At 36.7% G+C, this 20,195-nt stretch overlaps 1 protein-coding gene across 1 annotated transcript; it reads left to right on the forward strand.

Annotated features, from left to right (window-relative positions):
• The first annotated feature begins 5,965 nt into the window (after positions 1 to 5,965).
• On the forward strand, positions 5,966 to 16,528 carry LOC129778711 (uncharacterized). The gene is made up of 3 exons (XM_055785782.1): positions 5,966 to 6,685; positions 14,851 to 15,692; positions 15,748 to 16,528. The coding sequence occupies exons 1-3, from the start codon at positions 6,254 to 6,256 to the stop codon at positions 16,151 to 16,153; spliced, it is 1,680 nt and encodes a 559-aa protein (XP_055641757.1). The 5' UTR covers positions 5,966 to 6,253; the 3' UTR covers positions 16,154 to 16,528.
• The last annotated feature ends 3,667 nt before the right edge of the window (positions 16,529 to 20,195 follow it).

A 20,195-nucleotide genomic window follows, 5' to 3' on the forward strand; every position in this document is an offset into this window, starting at 1 on the left:
AAACAAAAAGTGAATTTATACTTTTTTTTAGAATGAATTAGATGAAAATAAACAATAATTGTCTTTTACGAACAAAACTGTACGAAGAATTGACTTATTGACTTTGAAAATATTGAGGAAAAATAGGGTGCGGCTAAACGAATGTCTACCACTGTAGTATGCTCGCGAGCAAACACCAACATTATTGACATTCTCCATGTTCATGGGTTTGTTCATTTGACCAGGCGGAACTGATTTGACTGACAATGGAAGATCAGACTATTTGCTCATTACTTGTTCTGGAATATATGGTAAATATAGTCCGACGATTCTGCTCAGACATTTCCCTAAGTCCGCCAATCGAATTTCGTGAGGAAAATTAATATTTTTCCGTTTTTATGCTCTTGAATTAGAATTTTACGAATAACCTCACTTGTACAGGTGTCACGTTAAACTAAATGTTGAGTCCATTTTTGTCCACTATCAATAAAGCTCTAGTAGCTATATATACGAAAAATGAAAATTTCGTCTATGCGCCAAACCTTTTTCATCCTATTTTTTTTGTACATACAATGAATTTACGTAAATCAACCTTCTCCTTATTCCTCCACAAAATCGTTGATTCCTCTGGTTTACTGACAGAGTCTTCATTTTCAACTCGCTTTGTTGTCTATTTTAGTTAAACAAATACGAAATATAACGACACTAAGCTGTATAACCAAACGTTGGGTTACAATAATGAATTTGGTGGGAAGGCCAATCGTGGGTTTGTACTTTACCGATATTGTCAAAAAAAAAAGTTAAATATTTGTCTGTCTTGTCATTTGAGAAATCCACAGTCCATGTCCACAATTTGTGTTTGACTCAATGTAATTTCGCAAGTGACTAAAAAGAAAAAAAGACGTAGTATTGGGAGTCTGTGATTAACTGTCGTAAAAAAAGATGAAACTTTTGACAGAGATGTCAGATTAACAAATGTCATACCGCGTTGGAAGCGTCATTTCAGTACAATTTTAACCATGGAACAATACACACCTAAACAACGCGCTGAAATTGTTCAGCTGTACATTCAAAATAACTTCTCAATTGTGTTAACTAAACGTGCGTGGAAAAATAAAAATAAAGTTAAAACATCGCCTGGAGACAACACTATGCGTCGATTATATGCCAAATATATATCGTCTGGTAGTGTTGGTAATGCCAGTCATCTGTCCAGACAACGACCAAGACGTTTCGACGAGAATACCCGTACTTCTTTGAAAACGAAAATGGTGCAACGGTAACCGTGAATGGGGAGCGTTATCGGACAATGATAACCGATTTTTTATTGCCATTTGTTCGTGAAAAATAATTGGACAATTACTGGTTCCAACAGGACGGCGCTACATGCCATACAGCGGCTGCCACGACCAAATTATTGCGCGAAATGTTCCCCGGAAGATTAATATCGAAAAACGGCGATTATGACTGGCCACCGAGATCACCTGATTTGACGCCTCCTGACTTTTTTTTATGGAGATATTTAAAATCCAAGGTATACACTGGTAAACCAAGGACCCTGGCTGCGCTGAAAGACAATATCCGACAAGAAATTGCTGCCATATCGGCCGAAACATTGGGCAAAGTGATGGAAAATGCCGAAAAAAGGGCACATTTTGCGGTCAAGGCTAGAGGCGGTCATTTACTAAATATCATAATCAAAAAGTAGTTAGAACAAATCTCCTTGGACCAAAATAAATGAATTTCAAAAAAAAATTTAAAATTCCACTTCTTTACTTTGCTATTGCAAAAACAAATCCTTCCACTTTAAATGACCGACCCTGTAGCTATTTTTTATTCATTAGTACAAAAGAATTTAACAAAGAATTGCTCGCAAGCCTGTTTTTTGCAATCCTGATTAACAGTATACACACTACAGTGATAGACATTCGTTTAGACGCACTTGAATCACTTACAAAACAACTAGGAATGTTCTTTTTGTCGGGATACTTATTTGCTGTAATGATAGTATACTTAAGTCACTTTTATTGAAAGGACATGCGTTACAATCACACACACACACAAGGCGGCATCGGTGGATATAAACATTCAAACGTCGTTTTTTCCCGAGACATACGTTTAGCCGCAGGGCATAAAAATCGAGTTTTCGCATAATCACCATGCCTTTATCTGTGTTTTTTTGAAAAAAATACTTGAGAATGTTCAATTTGCAAGAGAAATATTAGATGTGCAACGTAAGAAGTTGGTCAGATTAGTGATTCACGTAGAATTTAAAGGAATGGCGAAAGGTATTCTATTGACGGAAGAGGGACGGAAAATAATAAAGATATCCAGTGAACAAAAGTTTTCTAATCGCTCGATCATAACAAAAATTGGTCTATCTGAGAAAGTGGTACGGAATTTCTTTAAATAGTGCCATAAATATGGAATATAACGACCAACAAATGGGAACACCAAAGTTACTTTGCGTCTTAAAGGTCGAATAAGACACGAAGCAACCAGGAAACGGTGTCCTGCTCATACATTAAAGCAGAATCGGTTGTTCCCAGTAACGGAGAGGCATATTGCGCGCATCTTGAATGAGTCACCAAACATTATGTGGAAGAAACCTCAAGGGAAGCCGAAACTGATCGCCACCCATTAGCAGAACCATCTCATTTTCGCCCGGCAATACATGAAATGGAAACTAGAATAGAAAATGTTGGGCCTGATTCTCGAATACACTTCGAATACACTTCACAGTGGAAACGGAATGAAACGTATCCGCGATGACAACGGTACGGTGTCGACATCTGGATACGAGATTAGTTTCCCACTAAACTTATCATTATAATATCAAATTATCTTCAGGTGAATTTTTTGTATGAGATTGTTATATCACATGAAGAAAACGAAGTTTTCCACTCACATTGAAAACCAGTTTGATACGAAGAATTTAATTTTCATTAATGATTTTTTTATTTGAAAAGTGCTCATTCTGTGTGAAAACTCATTATTATCTTCGACACTTAACTAACTCGTAAAACGTAGTTTTATGGCGTGCCGTTTATTTCGTTTCCACCGTGAAGTGTATTCGAGAATCAAGCCCAATCAATCAAAGGCATGGTTTGCCGAGAGGGACATTCCGCTTCTTGAATGACCAGCTGGCAGTCAATTGCAATCCCATAGAGAACCTATGGAGAATCTTGGCCGAGATGGTCTATGCAAACGGATGACAATTTGACAACATTTTCAGTCTCGAGGCAGTAATTCAGGAATGTTGGACTATAATCAATATGGCAACACTTCAAAAGCTGTCTGACTCGATGCCCAATCGAGTTTTCAAAGTGATCCGAAATGGAGGTGGAGATACTAAATATGAGCTACCGATTTGACTCGAAATTTGCCGCACAAATTTTCTTTTATTGAAATTTTAGGATGCGGCTAAACGAATGTCCACCCTGATTCCACATATTTGAATTACTTAGAAAACAAAAAGTGAATTTATACTTTTTTTTAGAATGAATTAGATGAAAATAAACAATAATTGTCTTTTACGAACAAAACTGTACGAAGAATTGACTTATTGACTTTGAAAATATTGAGGAAAAATAGGGTGCGGCTAAACGAATGTCTACCACTGTAGTATGCTCGCGAGCAAACACCAACATTATTGACATTCTCCATGTTCATGGGTTTGTTCATTTGACCAGGCGGAACTGATTTGACTGACAATGGAAGATCAGACTATTTGCTCATTACTTGTTCTGGAATATATGGTAAATATAGTCCGACGATTCTGCTCAGACATTTCCCTAAGTCCGCCAATCGAATTTCGTGAGGAAAATTAATATTTTTCCGTTTTTATGCTCTTGAATTAGAATTTTACGAATAACCTCACTTGTACAGGTGTCACGTTAAACTAAATGTTGAGTCCATTTTTGTCCACTATCAATAAAGCTCTAGTAGCTATATATACGAAAAATGAAAATTTCGTCTATGCGCCAAACCTTTTTCATCCTATTTTTTTTGTACATACAATGAATTTACGTAAATCAACCTTCTCCTTATTCCTCCACAAAATCGTTGATTCCTCTGGTTTACTGACAGAGTCTTCATTTTCAACTCGCTTTGTTGTCTATTTTAGTTAAACAAATACGAAATATAACGACACTAAGCTGTATAACCAAACGTTGGGTTACAATAATGAATTTGGTGGGAAGGCCAATCGTGGGTTTGTACTTTACCGATATTGTCAAAAAAAAAAGTTAAATATTTGTCTGTCTTGTCATTTGAGAAATCCACAGTCCATGTCCACAATTTGTGTTTGACTCAATGTAATTTCGCAAGTGACTAAAAAGAAAAAAAGACGTAGTATTGGGAGTCTGTGATTAACTGTCGTAAAAAAAGATGAAAAAATTGGACTCATTTTTGTAATAAACCAAATAAACAGTTAATCGCAGACCCTCAGGTTGGTGTTTCACAAAGAATTATTTTTTTTTGTTGTATTTATTTAGTAGTAGGAAAAGAAATATAATTATTTGCATATTTATTTATTTTTTTTTATTTATTTATTTATTTATTTATATATTTATTCAGCTATTTATTCAATTATTGATTTATTTATTTATACATTCAAAGTTTATTTACAATTGCGTGTTTTGTTTATTCAGTTCATTGTTTATTTACTTATTCATTTATATGCGGAATGCAAATGCTAGGTTTAATTGTCCAGGTATAGCATGCTACCTTAAATGTTTATTTATTAATCGTGACACCAACCGGAACCAATAGTATTAAGTTGTGTTTGTGTTGTCGGCAAAGGCATTGGAAACACTACCTAATGGAAAACTACCAGAAGATATGAATAGGGTCGAGAGATTTAGGTTTGGAGGAAGTAAAAATGAAAAAAGTTCAAGGAGTCTTTGCAAAGATTTAAAGGAGTACGGACGCAGTTGTGATAGCTGTGACAATTTTGAAACGTGATCCCGAAACGAAAAAGGAAAGAGATTGTCCGTGCGTGTGAGCTAGCAACCCAAATTTGCTAGTCCCAGAAAAAGTGGTTCCGGAACCGTGGATAGTTACCCCGTCAATTTTGACGAGTCAGAGAACGTGGGAAATCCAGAGACCTCCTCGACCCTCTGGTCAACTAGTGTGGCCGGCCATCTATATATAAGGCTGCGCCACGTTGTATAAGTTTGGTGTTTCCGTCGTGTTCATCATCCTGCCCTGCCGAAGCCGTCCTGGTCCTGTCAACGCCCGTTCCTGTCAACGTCCCGGAAGTCGATCAACGCAGCGATCGGCCGCAACATAAACCGGTGAGGTCGAGCCTATTTGAGAAAATTTATATAATAAAAAAAAAATCAATGTTCAGAAATCAAGTTATTTGTTAAGTTTATTTCGTGTGTGGCCGTCCAAACCTTTTTTTTTGTTAGGTTTTTCGTAGTGAATCTTGTTTTCCCTCAGATCCCTCAGCAAACGACCCAAGCTGCGTCGAAAGAACCAGCGAAACAAAGTAAAAACTATCAGCTGGAACAACAATTTTTTCTCAAGTGTCTAGCCCACACTAGTGAAATAGAAACGTAACAAATATATAATTTCAATTGAAGCAAATTGAAGAGAGCATAGTACTGCTATCGGCACACGTGACGAGGAAGGGATTTTATATCAGCTGAAAGTAGTTGAGTTAAGCCACCGCTAATTCGCGTGATAATTTTGGTTGTTAAGCAAATTCATGCGAACGGTTCCCGATGGGTAGGAAATGCAAAATATTTGTCTAATGGCACTAGTATAAAAACGTTATACAACAAACAAATAATTTGTAAAAATTATCAAGTTTGACGTCAACAGGAATTGTATATTAGATCCAGCGCTAGATACCGCGGACTAACAAGCTTCATTATAATTTATTATTCAATAATTTGTACTCGGGTTACGCTCACGAATGTGTCGTATGGTTGTTTCAAATTATCAAATTTATCTTCCTGAGCCAGAGCGAAGCATCACTCAGTGCAGCAATTGGTCCCGCCAGTTAGTCAGTGTCAGTCATCTGCTAAGGAACACACACTCGGTCTAGCCCATTCCGTCTTCCCCTTGTGGAACACATTAAACACCGCCATCTCAAGAAAGTGATTGAGCGTTGTCGCTAGCTGGAGCGGAAAATTAGAGTGAATTAATATTTTCCCACCACTGTTCTGCGTCACATTTGTCACCTTTATGGAGTCTGCTAGTGAACAACGTCAACTCAACTCGTCCACCCGGAAGAACCCCAAGCTAACCAGATCAGCACGTAAAAATGGTGCCAAAAGCGGAAACAGATGAGCCCCTGACCGGGCAGGGGGAAGCAATCGAGAAACGCGACAAAGCTCGCACCATCAATCCCCATCTGGTGCTGCTGAAAGTGTCTCTGTTTCTGATCTTTGGGGCCACCTCATCGCTGGTGCCATACCTCACGATCCACATGCAAAGTATTGGCCTGACAGTGGGCGAAATTGCCACCGTTTATCTGACGCTGTTCTTCACCACCTGCCTCAGTCCACCGATTACCGGTTACATTGTCGATCGATTCGGCCGGTACAAACCGGTGCTGTTGGTTAGTTTGGTGCTAAATATCGTATCACACCACGGACTGAATTTGGTTCCGAGACGGCAGCCGTTCGAACTCGTTGCGGCTCAGCCATACATCGTGCCGGGTGGATATGGTGGAAATAATGGATCAATTTTTGTGGTAAATATTTGACGATGCGTAATTCGCTGGTTTCATTTGAATAATTGTATTTGTTCTTCCACGAACAATATTTTTTTAAATATTAACAATTTATCGGATGACATACTGAATTTTCTTTTTCATCATATCAGTTTATACTCACTTCCAGGAAAATGCGATGTTGTAATATTTCATAGGTTTTTTTTGGTTGAGCTACATGGTTTAGCATGTGTCTCGTAAACTACGACCAAAATTAGATCTTCGAACAGGGATCTAAATCAAGGGAACGCAATTTTTTGTTGCTGAAACAAAAATATACTTTTTTATTTATATGTACGACTATCAGATGAAACATAGAACTGTTTTCGAAAAGTTCTAATGCTTAACACTCGCAAGTTTTGCCTTGTACTGCATCCAAGTCAGGTCCTTATCGACATCCAGAACATCGCTCTACATCTCCTTCGTGGTCTTCATGGATTCCAATCTAGCGATTTTATGAAAATCTGATTCACGCCCTTCAATGGACCCTCTTCTCTTAGGTTTTCGTTTTGGTTTTTTGACCAGCTCAGAAATATGATAGACCGATTCCACGCCAAATCAGCCAAAAAACAGAAAATTTCTATGCAACCCATTTCGATTTTATTGAAATTGGGTGCATATGATGGAACCTACCCAAAATTAAAATTTTCATGATCATATGACCAATTTAAATTACATCGGAATTTTCAAAAGAGCGTATTCAAATTAGTTGATCTTTTTTTCAAAAAATCTCAACTCAAAATTCAGATGTCTGAATCAAATATGAAGTTTGAAAAAGTCGTTGGAAAATTTGGGAACTTTTTTGGGGAAAATAATATTTTGAATACACTGTATAAAATCTCATCTAAAAATTTAATAAAATTTAATAAAAAGAACTTAAGAACAATTCCAAATGAAATCGTCCTGAAAATGCAGATTTTGAAAACATGTATTTTTGATTCGATAAAGTTTGTATTCCGTTTGGGTTGGAGGAAATATGAGTTTTCCACAGCAGTTGGGAATTTTCTGACTTAAGTGTAACTTTTCAATAGGGCCTATCGATTTTAGTAAGAGAAATCTTTGATAATTGAGTTGTACCGAAATAGTGTCTTATAAAGTGTTATAGACTATTGGTGTTTAAACGTGAAGAAAAATACACTGAGAAAAAAACTAGTAGTCATTTTTTTATTTACGAAAATAAACTTTAATTTGCAATATCTAAAATGTGTATTTTTTTTCTTTATTTGTTTCATATAAAATAGAAGTCATGTAGAAAATTCAAAAAACGAATCTAAGATGGTAAAACAATTGCAACGCTGCCTGAGCGGTCTAAGGCACTTTCTTCCTCTCGTGTATAAAAATAACTTTTTCATTCAAGCTGTGAGTTTATTTCTTTCAATTCCTACCGACTGCACTCCACATGCAGAGTTTGCTTATTCTAACCTACTCTATGTTTACATCTCTACCGCTCTATCTTATGATATATGGAATTTTACATGTGTGGAAAATTCCGATATTTTTATTTGAAAATTCTATATGAATCCACTCTACATTCTAGTTGGAACAAATATTAATGCTATTAATTAATTGTACTTATAAAGAGGCGCTACACAATTAGGAATCCTGATGTAATTTGAAACAAAAACTATAACTCAAGAACAAAAACTAACGCCTCTCTGATTTTCGGATATACTATGTAAATAAACCTCAACTTTAAAAAAAAAAATATTAAAAAAAAATACAGCGCTCTTGGTCCCGAGACCATGAAAACCATAAAAAATAAATGCAATCAATAGTTATAAAAACAAAATCTTATGTTTTTTTGCATTTTCGAAGAATAATCCAGTACTTCAAAAGTTATGAATTTTTGAAAAAAGTCATTTTTGGAAAAAAAAAAAAGGGGGAAAAAGTCGGCCACCTAAAAATGGAAATGGTCTCCCTAATGAAAAAATAGAAAACGAGTCTAATATTTTGCGGTAAAGAACAAAATTATGGAAAGTCACTTTTCCCGAAAATCTGTATACAGCCATTCCATGCTAAAGCGATATACCGGTTCTCAGATTTTCATCAAAAGTGGTAGTTTTGTTCTTTATCGCAAAACATTTGACCCGTAAAATGCAGAAAATTTGGATTCTGTTCTCGTTATAATTGATTGTATTTGTTTTTTATAGTTTTCATCGTCTCGGGACTAAAAGCGCTATACTTTTTTATATTTTTTCTCGAAAGCTGAGGATTTTTCACATAATATATCCGAATACCAGAAAGGTGTTATTTTTTATTTTTAAGTTATGATTTTTCAAAGTTATCATGTTTTCGGTTTTCGTTCAATATTTCTATGCGACTAGACTGGATGTATGTGACTTTAATACAGTTAATTGGCAAGTGTGTTATTTTTTCAAAAAAAGCTAGCTAGTAGGCTTCAATTTGATATGTCGATCATCTGAAACGGTCCGGTAGTTCAAAAGTAATACATTTTTGACAAAAGTCATTTTTAAGGAAAAAGTAAAAAATAATTTTTTGGACCATCGGTTAACTTTGAAAAATCATAACTCAAAAATTAAAAAAAAACATCCCCCTGGTTTACATATAATCGAGTAATCGGTTACATATTACTAACATAGTTGTAAGCAAACATTGTAGAAAAATTGAACTCCCGGTCCCGTTAGGCTGACGCCATATGAGCCTTAATAAAAATATATATTTTGGATAAAAAAAAAAAAATCCCCCTGGTTTCAAGATATGTTATGTGAAAAATCCTCAGCTTTCCATAAAAAATATAAAAAATTATAGCGCCTTTGGTCCCGAGACCATGAAAACTATAAAACACAAATACAATAAATAATAACAAATCCCAAACCCGAATTTTTTGCAAGCGTGGCATTTTTCCAAGAATGAATAGCTAATTAGCTTTCATTTGATATGTCGACTGAAACACAAATTTCTGCATTACTCGAGAATTAATCAAGCAAATGAAACCAAATTAGGCATATGGAGGTTTTAGGGTGCACTAAATGTTTTTATGGTGGTTAGAAACTCCACACCCCTCTCTAAGGAGGGGCTGTCATGCAAATCAATCACAAATTTCTGCATTACTCGAGAATTAATCAAGCAAACCAAAACAAATTTGGCATGTGAAGGTTTTAGGATGCAATAAATGTTTCTAGGGTGGTTAGCCACTCCTCCCCCCTCTGATCAAAACAACAGTAAAGAGTTATGGAGAATTTTGAAACCTTTGTTAAGGCCTAGTAATTGCAAACCGCGGACCATAACTTTTAATGGCACATTAGAACAATCTGAGCAAGTAATAGCATCCAAATTCAACAATTATTTTGTCAACAGTGTTTCATTGATCAATCAATCCATCGATGAACCTGATGAAATAAAACAGCCGGTTAACAGTAGTTGTATATTTGAGAATTTTCACAAAATTGAACGAACCTCAAATCATTTGCTTCTCATTAGAAAAAACGGCTGGAGTAGATAACGTAAATGCTAGAGTTGTTCAAGATTGCTTTCATGTGATTTGTCACATCCTGCAGGACCTTATAATTAAATCATTGATAACTGGGCATGTGCCTCAAGTATGGAAAGAGTCTTTAGTTGTTCCCATTCAAAAGTTTGCTGGAACGATTAAAGCCGAAGAGTTTCGTCCCATCAACATGTTGCACACGTTAGAGAAAATCTTGGAACTTGTTGTTAAAGGCCAGCTGTTGGAATATTTGAATCGTAATTCTTTGCTAATACCAGAACAATCCGGATATCGGGAAGGCCATTCCTGTGAAACCGCATTGAACTTGGTCTTAGCAAAATGGAACGAAAAACTAGAAAATAAAGACACGATTGTTGCTGTTTTCTTGGATCTAAAACGCGCTTTCGAGACAATTTCTAGGCCCTTGTTGTTGAACTATTTAAATGACATAACTCAACGGACTGTTTTTAATGAATCAATTTCCAATCCCCTAGGGAATAATCTTGGAGTACCTCAGGGAAGTGTATTAGGGCCCATTTTATTTATTATGTACATCAATGACATACGACGAGTTTTACGATATTGCGATATTAATCTTTTTGCTGATAATACTGTGTTATTCATTGCAGCTAAGAATGTATATGAGGTAGTTTTACACTTGAATGGAGATTTGGGTTCTTTAAGTAGATGGTTGAAGTATAAGCAATTAAAATTGAACATAAGTAAAACTAAATATATGATAATCACGCGAAATCTCATAAATGAAAACGTCTCTATTGTAATTGATGATGAGACCATTGATCGCGTTCGGGAGATTAAATATCTTGGCGTGATTATTGCTGATAAACTTAAGTTAAATACTCACATTGACAATATCACCAAGAAAATTGCCAAGAAGAATGGAATCTTGTGTCGACTAAGAAACGATTTAACTATATGCAGTAAAATACAGCTATACAAAGCAACCATCTCTCCTCATCTGGACTTTTGTTCTTCCATTTTGTTTTTGGCCAATGAAACACAAATATCGAGATTACAGCGCTTGCAGAATAAAATAATGCGTTTGATTTTACAATGCAATAGGTTCACTTCCTCATATTTGATGCTGGACGCTTTGCAATGGTTATATGTGAAGCAAAGGATTGTTTATTTAACTATGGTGTTCATTTTTAAAGTAGTTAACGGTTTGCTGCCTCGATATTTGTGTGATCGAGTTGAAAGAGGAAGTGACTTTCATGGATACTAGAAACGCGAATGAAATAAGAACACCACTTTTCTTAACATGTGCTTCACAAAATTCTCTATATTTTAAAGGAGTAAATGTTTTCAACTCGATGCCAACACATATTAAACGTGCAACAACACTAGCGGAATTTAAGAGAATCTGTATTTCACACGTTAAGGCTGTGTTTTCCTAACAGCTGAAAGTTTTTTTTTTTTTCAATTTTATTTATGACGAATATTTTTTGACTGACAACGTTTCATACGAACGGATATCTTAATGTGAACAGTTTTCTTGATTTTTTTTCTTGTTTTTAATATTTTCAACCTGACGAAGTTTTTTTTTAAACGGATTATATTGTTTACACAATTTTGAACAATTTTTGATTAATTTTATATTTTTAGTTTTCAATTTGTATTCGTCTCTATTATGTCTATCATGATCTTGGTGATGATGGACTATTTTTATTTTTTGTTGTTTTTGTTTTGTATTAGTTAAAAAAATAAAAGTTGTCTACAAAAGTTTGAGCCCCGCGCGCGTTTCACAGATATAAAGGATATAAAGTAAAAGTTTTTTTTTAAGAGCCGGTCTGGGAATTTTTCGTAAATGAAAATTTCTCGACTTCTCTGGATGAGGATATTTATTGTCAATCCAAAACAAGGCTGGCGGTTGGACTTGTGCTTTGGTGGACCAATTGGCTGCAAGAGTGTGGTCGAGACCGTATCGGCTCTGTGGCGGACACGACTGGGTATCGGCTTGGGTTGTTTTTGACAATGCAATACTATATTCAAATTTATATCTGTAAATAAAATCAGTTCGTTTTTTTTTTGTTAAACTGGTTTCAATGCTGAGAAAAATAAATTATCTTTTAGATAACTCGACTTGCTCAAACCTCTGTAGGGGAAGGCGGCGGGACCATCATCATCATCATCTTAGGGTGGGCTGTCATACAAATGAAAAACAAATTTCTGTGTAACTCGAAAACTAATCAAGGAAATGGAGCCAAATTTGGCATGTGAAGATTTTATTAGGCACGAGACGTTTCTATGGTGAATAGACACTCCTCCCCCCTCTCTAAGGGGAGAAGAGGGAAGGGATATGTCTTTATTCTATCATATTTTCTGTATCAAACATTTATTCAATGTAACGGAGAAACATGTTATTTGCAAAAGGTTGAAAAATCTTGAACGAGAATTGTGTCTGAAAATAATCTGATATTATAATGATGAGTTTTGGTAGAAGTACTAGAAATTTTTAAGTAAAAGGTAAATTCAACGGGGTCGATTAGAAGATCAATCAATGAACAGTTCTGCGATTGGACTCATGAACTTGCGCTTAGTAAGAAAACGTGAATGTTTGAAGGTATTGATAACAAAAAACAAATTTTGGGCGGGACGAAGTTTGCCGGGTCAGCTAGTATGTATATAATGTATATAATACTCAGATTCAAATGTCGTTCATCAGTCGAAAAATCTTCCTTCTAGAGTGAATAACAGTATACCACAATGGACTGCAAAAAATTTCCTCGTGTTGTAGACCGTTTCCGAAAAACGGTAAGAAATGTTCATCTGAAAAACGTTTCTTAACCGAATGATTGAGAAACTTAAGTTGATGGGAAATGGACCATTACTTGGAATGAATATTTTAAACCATACGCTAACAATAAACGTGTATTTTTAGTGGTTTCGTATTTACACAACTGGTATGTTGGCCGGTGGAACATAAACTTCACATTCCGTATTATACCCGTCGTTTCTGCCGAACGATGGTTGTATTCCTAGCGCCTCCGTAACGGATTTTATGATGGCTGTGCGGATCATGCACACGTCATCCATGCGACCATTAGTTTGATCTATTTCTTATGAAGATCCTTACCTTTTTTGGATCAGCAGACCATATCCCGTTAGACGTAAAAACACCCTTTTCATGAATCCGTGGTTTTCGTTTAATCAACTCACTGCATTGACACAGTAAATGTTCCGAAGTTTCAGCTTCAAAATGGCATAAACAACATTATCATCTGCCAGTTAATCTATTTTTTGAGGTGATACCGACTCAAACAGTGTCCGGTCAATGAGCGACCAACATACTCAGATCTATCTCAGTAAAACTGAGTAGGCTACGTGTTATTCTGTTACAAGGTAAAATCAATAACTTGGATTGACTTGGTTTTGATAGAGGCCTTCCATTGACTTCAATCATTGATATTTTCCAGGTCCGATTTCAAACAGGACGTAGTTCATCTACAAATGTGGCATTCGTTTGTTGTCTCATGTGTGTCATGAATCATAACACACACGAGAACGAGATAACTTTGCTTCGGTTAACACTTCATGAAACGCAAGCATATGAACCAAAATGCCATGATCGCTTTCAGTGCTGCAAGTTTATATTCTTCTTTGCCCCTCATTCGAAACACGATACACGATTACACGATTGCGTTTGTGATTCGTTATGTTTCATTCATCGCTCTGCTCTCGTCTGTGCAGCAATTATTCACAATAGGTAGAAATAATTTATTTTTGCGGTTCAAGACTGTATATTATCATAGAACATACTGTCCACTGTTATGTTCAGCTCGAATATGCAATCGACTGGCTTCTTTCCTTGTTCCATTTATTCACTTGGTGTAGAACACTGGACTAATGCTGGTTTTCTCAAATTATGTTCGAAGACAGGCTATTATTATTTTCTTACTTGCAAACTCTCACCACGAAGATCACCACGTTGCATATCAACTCATGATCATGTTTATGAATTATTCTCATAACTTAGACCAAAGATGTGGCGATTCGGCCGAGTTTCCTGTAATGGGCGGAGGCCAGGTCCGGCCATAACATTACATTCTCTTCCGGAAGACATTTTTGGATGGAGGAGGCAACTTCCGGCAGGCTGCTGTAAACCTTCCCGTTCACCATAAGTACCGAATGGAAGAAGAGCGGAGTTGACACCCCCTTTTCGTTGATGGCTGATCGCGTAGCACCGTCGGACGACCAGAACCAGTCTTCCGTTCAATTCTCTCATCCTTCTCCAAAGTTGTAAGGACATTAAAGATACCGGAACTGGCGTATCCGGTGTGGGATTGGGCAATCTCGGATCGATTTTTAGAAGATCGATAATTTCCATTTCGATTTCCGATTTTTTTAATCGATCACAAGTGGTCGCAGCACCAAGTGTTAAGGTGAAAAATCGATAAAATTTATCCGCATTGAACTTGTGGATAAATTATTAAATGATGGATGCACTTTGTAGACAACTTTTACACTAGCTATGAGTTAGCAATTATATTTTTTTTATTTTCAAGGCGTACATCGTTGGAACTTACCACAAAAAGACATACTAAAACATTTGTATTACATTTGTCATATCATGAAAATATTCGTAAGATCATCCGAAATATAAATTAATAGAAAGTATAGTATAAAAATTATATTTTCTACATATATATTTCCTACACATTTCTTCTAAACTTTTCAGAGTCACTCATGTAATCAACCCAGCTGTCCATCAATCACTCTCTTGGAGGAGAAACTGCGACAACTGTGTACATCTTCGTCGCATAATGTGAATTACGTCGAAGTACTACTCGAACAGTCTAATGAAATCCATACATCCTGTGAATTCCTCCAGCTTCCGGATTGTGTCAACGGCTCATGGGAGAAAAACCTCCTGCCACCGGTGCACCTACAATGTGCCACTTCCGTCGAGTACGACCGTACCTTCTGGTATTATGTGGTAATCAGGTTCTTTGCCTCGACAATGCTCTCTGCAAGCCTTACCATGTCCGATCCGATAGCACTCGCAATGATCGAACAGTACGGCGGCGATTTTGGTCGAGAGAAATTGTTCTCCAGTGCTGGTATGGCACTCTTCACTCCACTGACCGGTTTGCTGATCGATTACTTTTCGGAGGGATACTCCGACACCAACTATACGCCGGCGTTCTACATCTACGATACCTTGCTGGGGTTATCCCTCATTACGGTGGCATTTCTACCGATCGACAGGAAGCTACCATCGGAAAACATTATGAAGCATCTGGTGAAGATCCTCTTCCGACCTCATGTGTTAATGTTTATCTTCTTCCTGTTCTTCCTTGGAAGTTTCTGGGGATTCATAGAAAGCTATTTGTTCGTGATCATGAAGGAGATGGGATCCCCGAACTATCTGCTCGGACTGACCTATACCGTTGGAACAGTTGCCAGCATTCCTATGATGTATCTTACCGGGCCGATAACGAGGTGGGCAGGCCATGTGAATCTGTTGGTGGTTGCGTTTTTCGCTCACGCATTGAGGATTCTAGGATATTCGTTTATTAGGTGAGTTACATCGATACCCCCAAAATTGAGTGATAGCTTCTTTAAATCATTTTAGTAACCCATTCTGGTGCTTCCCGATCGAGCTGAATGAGGGAATATCCTGCTACTTTATGTGGGTGGTAGCCACAACTTACTGCGCCATCCTCGCTCCGAACAGCCTCGTAGCAACGCTTATAGGTGTCTCCGGAATGGTGCACTTCTGTCTGGGGAAAGGATTTGGATCGGTTTTCGGAGGCTTTCTGATTGCTCAGTTTGATACAAAAATGGCGTTCCGATACATGGGATACTTTGCCGTTGTTTGTGGAGTTTGCTACAAATTCCTTCATCTGGTATGGTTGAAGAAATACGACAAACATCAGGCAGTTGAAAAGGATGAATATGAGTTGAAGAAGGAAATGTCCTTGACTGCGGATGGCGGCCAGTTTAATTGTATTGCAACTAACACGAAAATAGCTGCTTGAAGTGTTCTTATATTTGTGTTGTTCAAAAATTTAAATATAGCCTCATAATAGTTACATTCAAAATAGTTAATCACTCGATTTCATTACATAATCCCAAAAGTCATTATGCCATATGAATAAAAACAAATTTCAGCTTCACTTTACTTCAATCGAGCAGTCGAGCAGTGAGATTAAGTTTTTACTACGTTTGGTATGCATAAAAGTAACAACTAGTATTTACTTTTCGAAAATGGATGTTTAGCTGATTTCGTATGAATCATTTATCATGTATATACTTCGTAATTATCGAGTGTACTTATGAGCATAGGATAAATTATCTTGGTTTGTCCGATTTGGGGTGTTTTTACGCTACTAATAAATGTAAATCGATCTTTCTTCATGAAAATCACATATAATTGATATGAGTTTGTTGAAAAGCCTCAAGTCTCTAGTTGCTAATATTTAAAGTAGTTGAAATTATTCAATTTTTTATGTTTTTTAACGATTTTCCTCAAAGAGAAATTATGATCATGGTTTGACCACCTCTGATCATAGTTTGTCCAAAAATGATCATGGTTTTTCCGGTTTTAGAAATAACCATTTTTGAATGAAAATATTCGAATTCTCTAGTAGATGTGGCATTTATCATTGCTTGAGTTTACTGTAATCATAGTAATCCATTCATAATTTAGGCTTTCTTCAGAATATTTTCTTTTCTAGGGCGTTTTAAAAGTGTTCACCTCAACACACTCAACACAGAGAAACTTTATTTCTGCTATCCGCGAAGGACACCATAAACAAACTGCAGCGCGCCAAGCGGTTGTCATAGAAATCATGTGGACAAAATAACATCATTGAATTGAACAACTCATGATCAGAATGAACTCAGTACATCAAAATGCGTTAATTTAATGGTTTAGCTATGAAAATCTGATACAAATGGTGTGCAAGCATGATGTTTACAATATTTGTAAGTGTTATAATCCAGAAAAGGTCTGAATACGTGCGAAATAATCATCTGGTGATCGATTAAAAGTTAGCTCGAGTGAGGGGCGTTTTGACACAAACAGAAGGTGTATTTTGTAATCCTTTAAAACATGTGATTCCGTAAAAATATACAACAAAACTACTGTAAATCATGAAAAAGACAATTTTACTTCTATGTTTTGAAACATTCGAATATCTTATTTGACACAGGAGAGCTGAATTACAGCATTCAAAAAAGTGGGCAAATCATGATCATATTTTCGATTGGGCAAACCAAAATCATTTACCTTACTTTGGATCTGAGAACACATTCATTCTTTTTCGATATCATATCCGATTTATGTTTAATGCTGCTATCTTGCTCGTTAACAATCTGATGATGGCATTGAGCTTCGTTTACTAGTTTAGAGGAGCGTCAAAAAATTGATTGATTTTCAGGCGGAATGAACACGTTCTTAAATTTGAAATAAATAAATAAAAATTGAATGAAAAATAACCTTTCCGTACCAAATTAGCATTCTGTTTAAATGGAAAACACTTTTTTTGCAGGTGGTGAACAAAATCTTGTGCGAAAATTGTTTTTGAAGACAACTTTATATTATAACTACTGACCCGGCAAACTTCGTCTCGCCCAATATTTGTTTTTTGTTATCAGTAACTTTAATCATTCACGTTTTCGAGCAAGTTCATGGGTCCAATCGCAGAACTGTTCATTGATTGATCTTCTGATCGACCCCATTGAATTTACCTTTTACTATAAAATTCTTAGTATTTCTAATAAAACTCATCATTATAATATCAGATTATTTTCAGACACAATTCTCGTTCAAGATTTTTCAACCACTTGCAAATAACATGTTTCTCCGTTTTATGGAATAAATGTTTTATACAGAAAATATTATAGAACAAAGACAGTCCTAAATCGGACAATTCCTTCCTCGAGTTCTGCTCTTATCAACACATTCGCCGTTTCTTTTATATTGGTATAGATAGAAGAAGATACAGGAGTGCGTTACATCGTGCGTAGAGCAAATGGGAATTTAATTTTCCGAATTTTCCCTTTTCCCTTCAGATTTTTTCCCAACATTTTCAATTCTCATATGGGACCCCCTCTCCATTCCAGAGGAGAGAGGGGTGTCATACCATCATAGAAACATTTCATACCCAAAAAAACTTCACATCTCAAATTGTGCTTGATTAGTTCTCGAGTTATGCAGAAGTTTATATTTGTGTGCCCCCTGTAATTTGTGTTTCATTTGTATGGCAGCCCTCCCTTAGAGAGGGGGGTGGAGTGTTTAACCACCATTGAAACATTTTTTGTACCCTAAAACCTCCATATGCCTTATTTGGTTCCATTTGCTTGATTAGTTCTCGAGTTATTCAGAAATTTGTGTTTCATTTCTATAACAGCCCCTCCCCCCTCGGAAAGGTGAGAGGAGTGTTGAACCACTTTAGAAATGCTTATTGCCCCCTAAAACCTCCACATGCCAAATTTGGATCAGTTTGCTTGATTAGTTCTTGAATTATTCAGAAATGTATGCTTCATTTCTATGGCAGTCACCCCCTCCTCTCCCCTCAGAGAGAGGGGAGGAGTGTCTATTCACCATGGAAACGTTTCGTGTTCTCTAAAATATTCTCATGACAAATTTGGCTCCATTTGCTTGATTAGTTTTTGAATTATGCAGAAATTTGTCTTTCTTTTGTATGCCAGCTCCCCCTTAGAGAGGGGGGTGGAGTGTCTAACCACCATAGAATCATTTATTGCACCCTTAAACTTCCATATGCCAAATTTCATTTCGTTTGCTTGATTAGTTTCCGTGTAATGTCGAAATTTGTATTTCATTTGTATGGCAGACCCCCCTCCCACCCTTAGAGAGGGGGGAGGGGTCTCAAACTATCACGAAAACCTTCCCCGGCCCCAAAACCCCTACGTACCAATTTTCATGTTGATCGGTTCATCATTTTCGGAGTCCATAAGAATCAGACAGACAGACAGACAGAAATCCATTTTTTATATACTAGCTGACCCGGCAAACTTCGTCCCGCCCAAAATTTGTTTTTAATTATCAATACCTTCAAACATTCACTTTTTCTTACTAAGCGCAAGTTCATGAGTGCAATCGCAGAACTGTTCATTGATTGATCTTCTAATCGACCCCGTCGAATTTACCTTTTACTAAAACAATCCTAATACTTCTACCAAAACTCATTATTATAATATCAGATTATATTCAAACACAATTCTCGTTCAAGATTTCAACCATTTGCAAATAACATGTTTCTCCGTTACATGGAATAAATATTTGATACAGAAAACATGATAGAATAAAGACACGCCCCTCCCCTTTTCTCCCTCTAGAGAGGGAGGAAGAGTGTCTATTCACCATAGAAACGTTTCGTGCCCCCTGAAATCTTCACATGTCAAATTTGGCTTAATTTGCTTGATTAGTTTTTGAGTTATGCAGAAATTTGTGTTTCATTTCTATAACAGCCCCTCCCCCCTCGGAAAGGTGAGAGGAGTGTTGAACCACTTTAGAAATGCTTATTGCCCCCTAAAACCTCCACATGCCAAATTTGGATCAGTTTGCTTGATTAGTTCTTGAATTATTCAGAAATGTATGCTTCATTTCTATGGCAGTCACCCCCTCCTCTCCCCTCAGAGAGAGGGGAGGAGTGTCTATTCACCATGGAAACGTTTCGTGTTCTCTAAAATATTCTCATGACAAATTTGGCTCCATTTGCTTGATTAGTTTTTGAATTATGCAGAAATTTGTCTTTCTTTTGTATGCCAGCTCCCCCTTAGAGAGGGGGGTGGAGTGTCTAACCGCCATAGAATCATTTATTGCACCCTTAAACTTCCATATGCCAAATTTCATTTCATTTGCTTGATTAGTTTCCGTGTAATGTCGAAATTTGTATTTCATTTGTATGGAAGACCCCCCTCCCCCCCTTAGAGAGGGGGGAGGGGTCTCAAACTATCACGAAAACCTTCCCCGGCCCCAAAACCCCTACGTACCAATTTTCATGTTGATCGGTTCATCATTTTCGGAGTCCATAAGAATCAGACAGACAGACA

The sequence above is a fragment of the Toxorhynchites rutilus genome, chromosome 3 (assembly GCF_029784135.1).
Source record: "Toxorhynchites rutilus septentrionalis strain SRP chromosome 3, ASM2978413v1, whole genome shotgun sequence".
NCBI classification, from domain to species: Eukaryota; Metazoa; Arthropoda; class Insecta; order Diptera; family Culicidae; genus Toxorhynchites; species Toxorhynchites rutilus.